The following is a 12,529-nucleotide window of genomic DNA, read 5'->3' as shown; positions in this document are numbered from 1 at the left end:
TTCAACAGATTCTTGCTCCCATCCCTCCCACCCTTGTGTTCTGTGGGCATAGGTATGCATAGGGTTAGGTTTAAGTACTTATTGTCCACTGAAGCCTTTCAGTGTGATGGTGTCAGTTGGTGGTTGCTTCAGAGCGGTTACCGCTCATGGGTTTTGCCATGGATAGCTCCCTGCTATGCCTGGATCGCTCAGGCCCCCAGCAAACCTGTTAGGCACCAGTTCCCAATCTCATCTATTGGTGATGAGTTTAACCACAGCTAAATTCGACACATGTTGTCATACAATCAACTCTCTCTTAACGGGCACCTCTAAAAGACAGACACATGCATGGTGTTGGTCCTATCTCTGTCATTTTTCAGTCTTTTACTTTAACTTAAAGTTCTCCCTATAAGACGGACACCACTCTAAGATGGACAGTTGGAGCTGGTCCCAAAGGTGTCCATTTTAGTGAGAGTTGACGGTACTGGCATATTAATTTTATAACCACAGTGTAAAGTATACTTACGAAACTTCATGGCTGCACCAGGTGCCAAATAAGAGAGGGGGAGATCCATGAACTCTCTGAGAAAGTTTACACTGATGTCCCCTGGTTTGACTTCATCAAGATAGATTTCATACCTGAAACCAGGATTTCAAAAATTTAATAGTCGCTGTAATTTTTGTAGCAAAACTGCCACTAACACCATGTGGTCAGGGGTATTGATATCTGCACATGTTCAAGGAATCATGCACTCGCTGCTTGGAGTGAACAGCATTTTGTGGTGTTGACAACATTTGTTTGAGATAAGCCTCTGTTCCACCCTCCCATCCCCTCCTCTTTTCCAGTGTCTCATCAGTGTGTTGGGTTTCCTGTGGTCAGGGGTATTGTTACCGCACAATGTTCAAGGAATTATCCACTCACTGCTTGGAGTAAACAGCATTTTGTGGTGTTGACAACATTTGTTTGAGATAAGCCTCTGTTCCACCCTCCCATCCCCTCCTCTTTTCCAGTGTCTCATCAGTGTGTTGGGTTTCCTGTGGTCAGGGGTATTGTTACCGCACAATGTTCAAGGAATTATCCACTCACTGCTTGGAGTAAACAGCATTTTGTGGTGTTGACAACATTTGTTTGAGATAAGCCTCTGTTCCACCCTCCCATCCCCTCCTCTTTTCCAGTGTCTCATCAGTGTGTTGGGTTTCCTGTGGTCAGGGGTATTGTTACCGCACAATGTTCAAGGAATCATGCACTCACTGCTTAGAGTAAACAGCATTTTGTGGTGTTGACAACATTTGTTTGAGATAAGCCTCTGTTCCACCCTCCCATCCCCTCCTCTTTTCCAGTGTCTCATCAGTGTGTTGGGTTTCCTGTGGTCAGGGGTATTGTTACCGCACAATGTTCAAGGAATCATGCACTCACTGCTTGGAGTAAACAGCATTTTGTGGTGTTGACAACATTTGTTTGAGATAAGCCTCTGTTCCACCCTCCCATCCCCTCCTCTTTTCCAGTGTCTCATCAGTGTGTTGGGTTTCCTGTGGTCAGGGGTATTGTTACCGCACAATGTTCAAGGAATTATCCACTCACTGCTTGGAGTAAACAGCATGTTATGGTGTAGACAACATTTGTTTGAGGTAAAACCTCTGTTTCAACCTCCCCTCCCCTCCTCTTTTCCAGTGTCTCATCAGTGTGTTGGGTAGCCTGTGGGCAGGGGTATTGATATCTGCACATGTTCAAGGAATTATCCACTCACTGCTTGGAGTGAACAGCATTTTGTGGTGTAGGCAACATTTGTTTGAGGTAAAACCTCTGTTTCACCCTCCCCTCCCCTCATCTTCTCCAGTATCTCATCAGTGTGTTGGGTGCCCTGTGGTCAGGGGTATTGATATCTGCACATGTTCAAGGAATCATGCACTCACTGCTTGGAGTGAACAGCATTTTGTAGTGTAGACAACAATAGACCATTTGCATTATGACGTAAATGCGCAAAGACTTCTGGTAGTTGTAGTTAGGTTCGCGGGAAATTTTGAATCGTCATCAAGCCCGCTTGGCCAAGAAAATCGTGATGGAGATAAAGAAAATTACCCTCACCGAAGAAGACGTGCCTGTGGCTTCATTTAAAAGGCAAAAAGCAAGCTCTCAGTATAAAACCAAGTCCGTTTAAATGAAAAAAGTTATGCAAGATATCGTTTTTTTTGCTCGGTTGCGTTTTGTAGTGAAGTTTCGACGAGTGTTTCAAATTCCTCCAGTGCACGTGGAGTCTCAGTCGCGCGGTTATTTATTTAAGTTCCTAAAACTTTTGCTTGCAAGGTAATATGTATATATTTTTTATTTTCAAATAATTTACGAAGGCGCAATATTTTACCCTTTCTAAACATGGGGGAGTACAGTACATGATGTCTACACTCGTTAAAATCTTTGAGGCTCATCGTTAGAGTCTCACAAGTAATCGCTCATCAACAAAATTATGTAAATAAAATTATATTTGCTCACATGGCCCTCGCTCGTATTGAAACCACAACTCCTAATCGACGAGTTGACATTTCCAGTACAAAAAACAAGAAAGCTTCTTTGTTAATGAAGAAAATTGCAATTACAGTTCTAATTTGACAAAAAAAGAAATACAATTTTAAATAATTTTTAGATAAACAAATAATCTGTATTCACATGTACAGTGAAGTTTTGATTGATCAGCTTGGAAATCCTCTATCATTGACCCTTCATGATTCATCGATGAAGCTAGATTGAACGAGGAAAATTATTTGACTCGTTTCTCTGTCTCACTATAAAAATAAATTAAACTGACTGTCCCGCTGAACAATCATGATAAATTATACGGTAAATTTTCTAAGCTTTTCAGTCAAGAATTTAATTCACCTGCGATCGATGGAAGCGATCGTTTGTTGAACGTCTGAAAATAGATAATGAACAAAGTCAATGGCTTGCCTTGCTTTCTCTTGATTCCACACAAATTTAGTCATATCTTAGACTCGTCCTTTCAAGCAATCTGTTTCCAGTGCGCAATTTTTTGAAGCTGTGATTTTAGGCTAAAATTATTTTCGAAGAGAAGTTGTCGGCCGCGATGAATGAAATTCTACCAAGTCAACTCCGCCACACAACGTACATATTAAACTTACTTGAATACGGAACAACATTTGTCAGTCAATTTTCATTCCAAAGCTATCATTCTGTTTTCTATATTTTTGACAGGTAACTGAAATATGAATGTATAAGCAAATTTCGAAGCAACAAGAGCGCAAACTTCGCAGCTCAGCTTCAAATAAATGTCATAGATGTCCACCTTCCCGCTTAGCTGCCCTTAGCCAATCACAAGCCAGGAATGGTGTTTTCCCGCGAACCTAACTACAACTACCAGAAGTCTTTGCGCTTTTACGTCATAATGCAAATGGTCTATTGTTTGAGGTAAGCCTTTGTTCCACCCTCCCCTCCTCTCCTCTTTTCCAGTGTCTCATCAGTGTGTTGGGTTCCCTGTGGTCAGGGGTATTGATATCTGCACATGTTCAAGGAACCATGCACTCACTGCTTGGAGTGAACAGCATTTTGTAGTGTAGACAACAATTGTTTGCCTCTGTTCCACATTCCAAGAATATCAAGATTGTATTTTGCATGTCAAATAAATAATAAATTAATAAATTTATTGGAAATGTTTACAGAGGAATGGAGAAACCCCTCTCCATGTCCTTGTGTCACAAGGTAAAAACTGTGCAAATTAAAAAATTAAAAAATCATCAGAAATCACATGTGCCCATACCTGTCAATGTCAATAGAAAACACTGATAGGTACTTCTGTGATCCAGAAACTGATGAGCTTCCCCAAGCTTTTTTCACACCACCATAAAATCCAAACAGAGAGCCTGCCATTCCTGATTGCTGTTGTAGAGATTGCTGGTACTCTTCCCGACTGAAAAATGACTGCATTGTAGCACTGGTATCATAGACTCCATGCACATTCATTGTGTCAGGAACATCAAAGTCATCGTAACTGCAAAATAAAGTACAATGTATAAGTACTAAGAATTAAGCTTTTATTTGAATGGTTATTTACTAGGGTTGTATTTATAACTTGAAAACCCGAAACTTACATGTAGGACCACCTGTAGCAGTATATGGTATTGCAAGATTAAGATATAAGTAACTCTTTTTTTAGTCAGTGTACAAATATTTTTTGTTGTTGTCTAATTCATTAGTTCACCAGGGATGTAGCTAAGAAAACACTTAGCCAGCTCATCAACAAGCCCAACTAGCTTTTCTGGCCTTGGCAGCTCTAAAAGTTTATCTACTAGTCTTTGTTTTCATGTGAAATTTCAGCCTAGTTTTGAAGTTCTCTTTCAGCCAGTGAAATTGGCGGGCAGCCGGTCCTTAGCTACAACCCTGGTTCACACGCATGGCAGAACAATATGCTAGGATTGCTTGCTTTTCCTGGTAATTAAATGGATGTATTAAAAAGAGGGAAAAAAACAACAAAAATATGCATTTTAAACTTACGTGGATCTCCCTGAACAATCTCTTTGTACAATGCTCATCTTTCGTGATTCAGGACTGTAATCACCACGACCATCAAAACCAACACCGATGAAGGCTGCACCATCAATCATGCTCTTTCATGCAAAAAAGGAGATGCAATAACCAACATGAAAAACTTGCTATTTTATTTATTTTATTTTTACTCCCAAGTAAAGGTCGACCAAGTCTATTCATTCAAATGATACATGCATATGGAACAGCACAGATAGCCTATCACAGACAGTGCTAGCTAATACACACTGCATTTTGGTGTCAGCTCAATCCTGTCCTTATTTTTTTTCCACTACTGAGCTCAAATAGTCCCCTCTCTTCACCCACCCCTTCCACAGACTACTGCCAAAAGAAAAAAAAACTGTTTTGGGGCAACATATATCGAAGGACTCCACTTTTTCACACTTTAATATATTTTTTCTCCATAGTGAACAGACCTGCAGGTAGCAGTGGCTGATCTACTTTAGAAAAGAACTAGTCTTACTTCACAAATATAACTCATATGATAATTTAAAATAAATTAAAGAAAGGCCTGAATTAAAGCCAGTTAAATGTAGTTACAGTAAGTTGCAGTACCGTAATGATTCGATTTAGCGCCCTCCTTCCAATAAGCGCCCCCTTCCGAATAAGCGCCCCCCTTCGAATGTGTTTTTGTAAATAAGCGCCCCTATTCCAATAAGCGCCCCCAATTCTAATTAGCGCCCCCCATTCTTATAAGGACCCCTATTTTAATAAGCGCCCCTATTGTGGATAACTGGCCCTACTGAAATCATTGACGTCAACGTTTAACTAGATAAACTCCTGACCGTTCACCGTACAGTTCTTGTATATATTTACTGCTAAAATGAACAATTATTTTAAAAGTAACTGAACTTTTAACAATTTCTAACTGTTACAGTTTCTGTTATTGTTAGATACATTTGGTTGTTTCTCAAAAATTTAAATAAGCGCCCTGTCCCGAATCAGCGCCCTGTCTCGAGGTGCCAAAAGTAAATAAGCGCCCCGGGCGCTAAATCGAATCATTACGGTATGTAATTGTATTTATTATTTGCCAATGGATACAGTAGACCAACCTTTTTATCAGTACTGAGCATTTGTTTTCTTTTTTAAAAATATTGAAAAGTAGTTGACAAAAATCTTTTGGTAAATTTCCAGATAATCAGCATGGTAATGTATCTCATTCCACAGGTTTACTCCAAGTTGTTGATCTATTAATTGGCACATTGGTTGTTATAATTATATTGAGATCTCTTCTTCCTGGAAGACTCACCCCTCCTTCAATACTGATCTACTGTACAGTGTATATTCATACATGCATGACTAGACTCACCATACAGATGGTGGTTTTGTCGTATGCCTCATAGCAGGGGTCTCCTGGTTGGTAGCCTGTTCCATAACAGCCATTCATAAGCACTCCTCCCACACCCATCGGGAATGAAAATGGCTGTTCACCCGCCTCACCCTCAGGTTCTTCATCTTCTCCTGTCATTTCTGCGTTAATGTGGAAACCAGCTGGAACAAACATGTCTTCTGTCTTCCAGCCTTTCTCTGGCTCAATATCGATCTCCAACTTGAAAATTGAGAACAAAAGACAAAATAATTATTACACATCATGTATGTCTTTAACATTGCTGGACTGGTCAACTGCAGGCCTTAGTCAAATGTATTTATAATTAGTTCTCCAAACTGAGAACAGAGATTGATTACACTATCATGTCCCCACATTTATGTCCTAAATATAGGGTCTTAAAATAGGGGACATTAGGATAAGGGTTTCAAATCCCCAGCGACACCCCTATACCTTAAAATAGGTCAAGTACCCCACCCCCCCACCCCCCAGGCGCCTGCGCTCCTAAATGTTGCGTGGGCAAATAATAAATTACAGTATTGTGTTGTTGAGACATACTTTTTGATCAACAAATGCCCGTGATTTGTTCTGTTGCTCTGCCATAACTTCCAATTGGTTTTCAATAGCTTCTTTACCAATTTCCTGTGCCATTTCTGATGCAGCTTCGGCTGCAGCTGCACTGGCTGCTGCTCGTTTCTGAAAGCAAAAAAATAAATAAACAAATTAATAATTTGTCAAGTGAGATGGGAGGGTAGGAGAGGAGGTAACCGGTCTTTTCGTCTAAGAGTGGATTCCCTAAAGACCAGTTTGCTAATGTCTTAGGTTGATTTGCCTACGACTAAAGTCATTTCGCTAACAAGCTATAGTCACCCTTTAAAGTACGACTAGAATATCTCTCGCTCTTTAAGCGTGAGCAAAGGGTGACCACAGCTCATTAGGGAGACAACTTTAGACGTTGGCGAATCGACCTTAGACATTAGTGAACTGGTCGTTAGCAAATCCACTCATAAGCAAAACAACTGCAATTCGGAGAGGCGGTACTGTGCAAACATTCTTGTTCACAGCTGAGAGGTTGCCATCCTTTTGATCAGCACCAAGAAATATAACAACTGATTCTTACTATTTTCCAATTTATTGAGCATGCCAAAGAAAACTAATTGTTTTTTATTGTTAACCTTCTATATTATAAGAACCTTGACAATTTGTCTTCGGTGGTCCTGAATTCAACTCCTCCACGCTTCGATTATAGCCAACTGGTCATCCTCTTGCCAGTTGGGATTTTTAACAAGTTTCTGTTTGATTTATATTTGTTTGTTTCATTATTTACAGTGTCCTCAATTAGCAAACCCATGCTTAATACATTGACACTTAAATTGATTTAGTTATCTTTATTTATTTTAAAGAGACAAGGTGCTAATCAACACACACAAGCATACATGTTTGACAACTACATGTAAGCTATAATATAAACCCAGAAATCATGACTTATAACTCAGTCCCCTCCCCCCCAAGACATGACGGCTGAAATGTATGACAGGCAGGGCCATTTCATTTTATATCCACACCCCTCTGTTGACGAGGTAAGTCAAAATTTCCCCCTAAGAAAAAAAAAAGATCAAAGTGCCAACCTGATACTCCCTTAGAAAAAATCTGAGTTTTCTTAACGCCATCATAAGAAAGCCTACTTTTTTCCTAACCATTCAGTAATATTTGAAAGATCAAAGAATGCCGACAGAGCTACCCCTCCTCAGCTCAGAAATGACTTTCAATTCCTACCTAAAAGTAGGATCTCAGATAGATAATTGCTTAATTGTTACCATGGTAACACCTCTATGTTCCTTTTTCACAAATCCTTCTCTTACATTTACCATTTAATGATATAACAATGATTATAATTTTGACTTGTGAAAGGCATTAGAAATCGTTCAAATATCGTTTTTCAAGCATACTGTACTAATATTCCTTCAATGACAGTGTTTAAAGCCCAATGATAATATTTGAAATTTTTTACACCCCGCTTCCCTTTCCCCACCCCCCATAAAAATGCAGCATAAGAAGTCTGCCAATTTTAGCCTGCCTCGTGCACAATCATCATGGAAGAACTTTGTAAGGATTTAAAATTCCCTTGGGGTCAAGAAGTTGTTTGATGCCTTTCATTAGTGCGACTGATGATGGTGTCTGTGAATAATGTATGTAGTTTGCTTTCTTGAATCCCAGGCCATGCTCTGCACTTATACTTCCACGATGATTTGCTGTCCACTTATAGACATGTGGCTCAATTAAATTTAGCACTTCTTCGCTGTAATCTGGTGTAGTAATGTTCAAATGTAAGTTGCCGTCTCCAAGGTGGCCATATCCAACAACATTAGTGACCTCGTCACCAAGTTTCTCTCTCATATGCGACACAAGCTCGTACATCTTTGGCAAAGGAAGTGACAGATCATACTTGTACACCCTCCCACAGCACATCAAGGCTTCTGCAATTCTCTCTCTCAGGTCCCACACGGCTTTTATCTTTGACAGGTCTGACGCCAAAGTCCCATCCTGAGCAGTGTTCTCATCCATAACTTTCTCAAGAAACGCATTCAGTTTCTCTTCATCATGAGTACTGTTTGAGCCAGATGTCTCTACCAGAACATAAAAGGGCTGTTTACTGATTGGATTATGCAGACCAAGTTGCGTTTCCACAAGATCCATGGAAAAGTCATCCATGAATTCAAAAGCTGACAGAATTTCTCCCAACATAGGCCTTGCCAGTTTATATGTATTGAGGACATCTTGGAAGCTCTCACAACCGAGAAAAGCAACATTGACTGACTTTGATCTTGTTGGTACAAGGATTGATGCAGCTGTTATAACACCTAATGTGCCTTCTGAGCCAATAAACAGCTGCTTTACGTCGTATCCTGTGTTGTCTTTTTGCAAAGAAGAAAGACAATCAAGTATAGTACCATCAGGAAGAACCACCTCAAGTCCCAGAACACTGCCGTGCAAGGACCCATACCGCAACAGTCTCAAACCCCCTGCATTTGTCGCTATATTACCACCAATATGACAACTTCCCTTGGCTCCTAAGTCCAATGGCATAATAAAACCTTGTTCCTCCATCAGTTTGTCCAGAGACTCTAAAATACAACCCGCCTGACAGATAAGGATGCCTGAAACATCATCAAAGCTCAACACTTGATTCATCAAGGATGTGGATAAGATAATTTCATCAAACACTGGCACACTACCACCAACTAAACCAGTATTTCCACCTTGAGGGACAACAGCTAATCCGCGTGAATTGCAGTAAGTTAAAATATCTGAAACTTCTTTGGTGGTTTTTGGTTTCAAAAGCAGTTTACTTGTTCCTTGGACCATTTTAAGCCAATCAACATTGTGTGGTGCTATTTCTTGTGGATCTGTTACTACTCTTGAAGGAATGAAACTTTCAAAAGCTTTAATATCATCTTCTGTCACCTTTGAATACTGTCCCCTTTTAACGCCAGCGTACAGGGTACTTGTAAGTTCAACACATAAATTGGATCCAGTTGAAAAGGAACGTGTCATGGGCTTACTAGAACCCTGTAGGTTTCTCCAAAGACGAATACTCCGCCACATTGCTAACCTTCTCTCGCCAGCGGGGGCAAAATAACGTATCGAGCCCAAGCTTCAGCGCTGCGTCCGCACACAATTAAAGTATATAAGATATGACTTTCGTGTAAACCTCGTTGATGAAAGACTTCAGGCCAGCCCAGTATGAAGAAATCTGATCCGCGCTAAAAAGCCACTTTTACCCACCCGCCATTTTGGATTTCAGTCAGTAGTTACGTTATGTATGGGGAACTATTATGTCCCCAATATTACTTAGTCTTCCGTTTTCACAACAGTGTCACAACTCACCCCAGACCCGGTCGGCTGGAGGCGGAAATAAAATAGATTTTATCGCTTCTTTGTGCATTGTTACACAGACATTGTTTATTTTTTGCAGCCATTAACATTTCAATTTTTTGCCTACGTACGTATTCCAGTCATACATAAAGATTGTTCTGACAGGAAAAACAAAGGTAACCATAACCGCAGTGCGCGAAATACGCTCTTAGAGAAATGGTGAAAACTATTATTGTACTCAGACAGGACCCACCACTCTGCAAAAAGACAGGTGGTCTCTTCATGTACCCCCTCCCCCTCCCCTTCCCCACCTTAAAAGATGGTGTCTTGTTTGTATAGCCCCCACTCTATCAGGAGTAGAAACTAAGAAAAAGATTCAAACATCCTTGTGCCATTTCTCCAGCAATGCAAGCTTCATGCACACCTAATATGAAAGTCTTAACTCAAATTTTGAAGCCAACAAATTTTGTCCATTTCGCTTATCAGACTGGTGGTATCTTGCATAACCGAGTACACTTGTTATGACCACTTCCCTTATTTCCTTTTCCATCCCTTTTTCGCCTGCAAATGCTGCGATGTGTTATCCGTTATTCCACATCGCGTTTAAAGCGTAAAGAGTTTTTTTAGCTGAAAAGCAAGTACGTTTCCATTGACTCCATTTTTGTTTCATCTGTTTAGAATCGAGTTACTGATTTGATAGGTGTAGCCTTTGGCAAAACGGATGAACGTTCATTGAAACTTGGAAAATATTCAGTAAACCGGCTTTTTGATTTCAATCAGCAGATTTTTATAGCCGACGGTTTTTCTAGCTTTAGAATTTCTTTCTTTTCAAAATCTGTTCTAACAAAAAATAAAAAATAACTGATAAGAGAGAAATTACCTGTTTTAGTTTGGCGGGAACTGAACATGCACATCGAAGCATGAGCGGATGAATTGATGAATTGAATTTACTAGTCGCCAATTTATTTGAATCCTTTTTAAAGCCAGAAGAGCGGAAAGCATGACGAATAAAAACTGATGTTTTAACGGGATTTTCTTCTCGTTAAGTAGAACTTTAAAGCATTTTCCTAGTTTTCGTGTTCAACTGTTCAGCTAAATTAAAGAAATAAGTGAAGTTGAGAAATTCTCTCAGGTTAGTTGGGAAGGTGAAAAGCTAATGCGTATCGATCTAAGCAATGGGTGAATTAATGAATTTTTTCATGTTTTGCTGGGATTTTAAAAATTTTAGCGTAGGATTTTTGTGTTATTCCTTTTCCATCGGTTCACCAAGATAAATTTAAGTTTGAAACCGTGAATTATTTTTTCAATTAGGCGAGGTGGAGTCTTTATACTGTTATATATAGGATGATACATTGTCACAGACCGTTAAGCGCTTTGGCAGAGGTTTTGTTTCACTGAGGAACCCTTTTTTTAGACAAGGCGAAAGTTAACTTAGGAGTTTAAATGTACAACATGACTCAAGCCATAGAGTTTTCACTAGTTTTAGCTTTCGCGCGATGTAACATGCGGGCTGATCGACAGGTTGTGAATTCTTTGTATAGTTCAGAATGAAAGTGATTTGCGAGGAAATACGCCTCATCCATAAGCTTGAAACGCTTTCCCTTGGTAGCCTGAACAACAAGTTTTAATGAAATTTTTGACCTGAATATTCGCGCGCGCACAATACTTTTTGTAGCGCATTGACGTCATAAGACACATTTTGCTGGAAACGTTCACGCACATATTCTTTAAACTGGGAAGAGCCACATTTATTATATACAAAGCTGGATTATTTGTTTTAAAATTACCGAAAAATAAAATTACTAGATCGATATCGTTATTATACTTTAAGTGCTCATATTGTTACTCCTACGGGTGCGAGAATTGTATACCGCAACCGATGGCGATTCGCAGACGTCTTCTAAAATGTTTGTTGTAATGTCAGTCTTTTGAAGAGCAACTCCCGGGAGACTGGAGGAAGAGAGGGAATCTGCTTTATTTACAAGGAGCAGAATCCAAATTTGTTATGCTTCTTAAAATATTTTGAGAGAAAATCATACGTAAAAAGAAATAGCCTTTGCAATAACGGGATAATAAACTCGTTTTTTCCAGTGAAACAAGATCAGAAATAAATTCAAAATTCTTGACTTGAGTGTGCTTGCATGCGGGTTGCACAAGAGATATATTAAAGTGCGTGCCATCGCGTGCCATGCGGACAAATTTTGTCGGTAAAAAGAAAACCTGCGTGAAGATAGGCTTGTAGAACTAACCAAACATCCAAAGGAATTTTTTTCAGATGGTCACTATTTCAATTAAAATATTGCATTGATATCCTACGAGATAGATCTGTTACCTTTCTCCCTAAAGTGGATGGTTTTGGTGATTCGTCTTCTTGCTTGTAAAAATTCTCTGATTTCTTTAGCGCGGAACCGTTACAACGGTCTGCAGTTATGCACAGAAAGGCAACAATGAAGATAAAAACTATCTTCATGTGCTCCATTTTGTCATTCGCCGTTCGAAAATACTGAAAACTTCAAGGATAGCAGAACGGCATTGAACCTGTAAAAGGAGTTTCCCTAGCTAGCTTCTCGTGTACAAGCTCTGAATATATCAGTGTACAAATTAAAAAGCAGTTTTCTAACCTTCAAAAAGAGGGTTGTTCTCCTGAGGCATTTTGAAACATACCAAAGAGAGTGCACAGGAATCCATGGAGAGACACGTATTCGAGTTGGCGCATTTCAAGGCTGGCTAAGATTGCTAACTTCATTTTAGATTTCCGGATTTATTTGACTGTTCGCAAACTTCAATTTTTGTTG

General features: G+C 39.6%; 1 protein-coding gene and 1 pseudogene across 1 annotated transcript; both read right to left on the bottom strand.

Annotated features, from left to right (window-relative positions):
• Positions 1 to 404: 404 nt before the first annotated feature.
• Positions 405 to 12,300, bottom strand: LOC144640374 (uncharacterized). Its single transcript, XM_078499544.1, has 6 exons — positions 12,067 to 12,300; positions 6,417 to 6,554; positions 5,841 to 6,080; positions 4,481 to 4,593; positions 3,747 to 3,977; positions 405 to 618 (listed from the first exon to the last, which is right to left on the bottom strand). Exons 1-6 carry the CDS (start codon positions 12,211 to 12,213, stop codon positions 405 to 407), a joined length of 1,083 nt encoding a protein of 360 aa, XP_078355670.1. The 5' UTR covers positions 12,214 to 12,300.
• Positions 7,008 to 9,651, bottom strand: LOC144640375 (D-2-hydroxyglutarate dehydrogenase, mitochondrial pseudogene; annotated as a pseudogene).
• Positions 12,301 to 12,529: the final 229 nt, after the last annotated feature.

The sequence above is a fragment of the Oculina patagonica genome, unplaced genomic scaffold (assembly GCF_052425735.1).
Source record: "Oculina patagonica isolate OP01 unplaced genomic scaffold, crgOcupat unplaced282, whole genome shotgun sequence".
In the NCBI taxonomy this organism is placed as follows: Eukaryota; Metazoa; Cnidaria; class Anthozoa; order Scleractinia; family Oculinidae; genus Oculina; species Oculina patagonica.
This window is presented reverse-complemented; position numbering and strand designations above follow the sequence as displayed.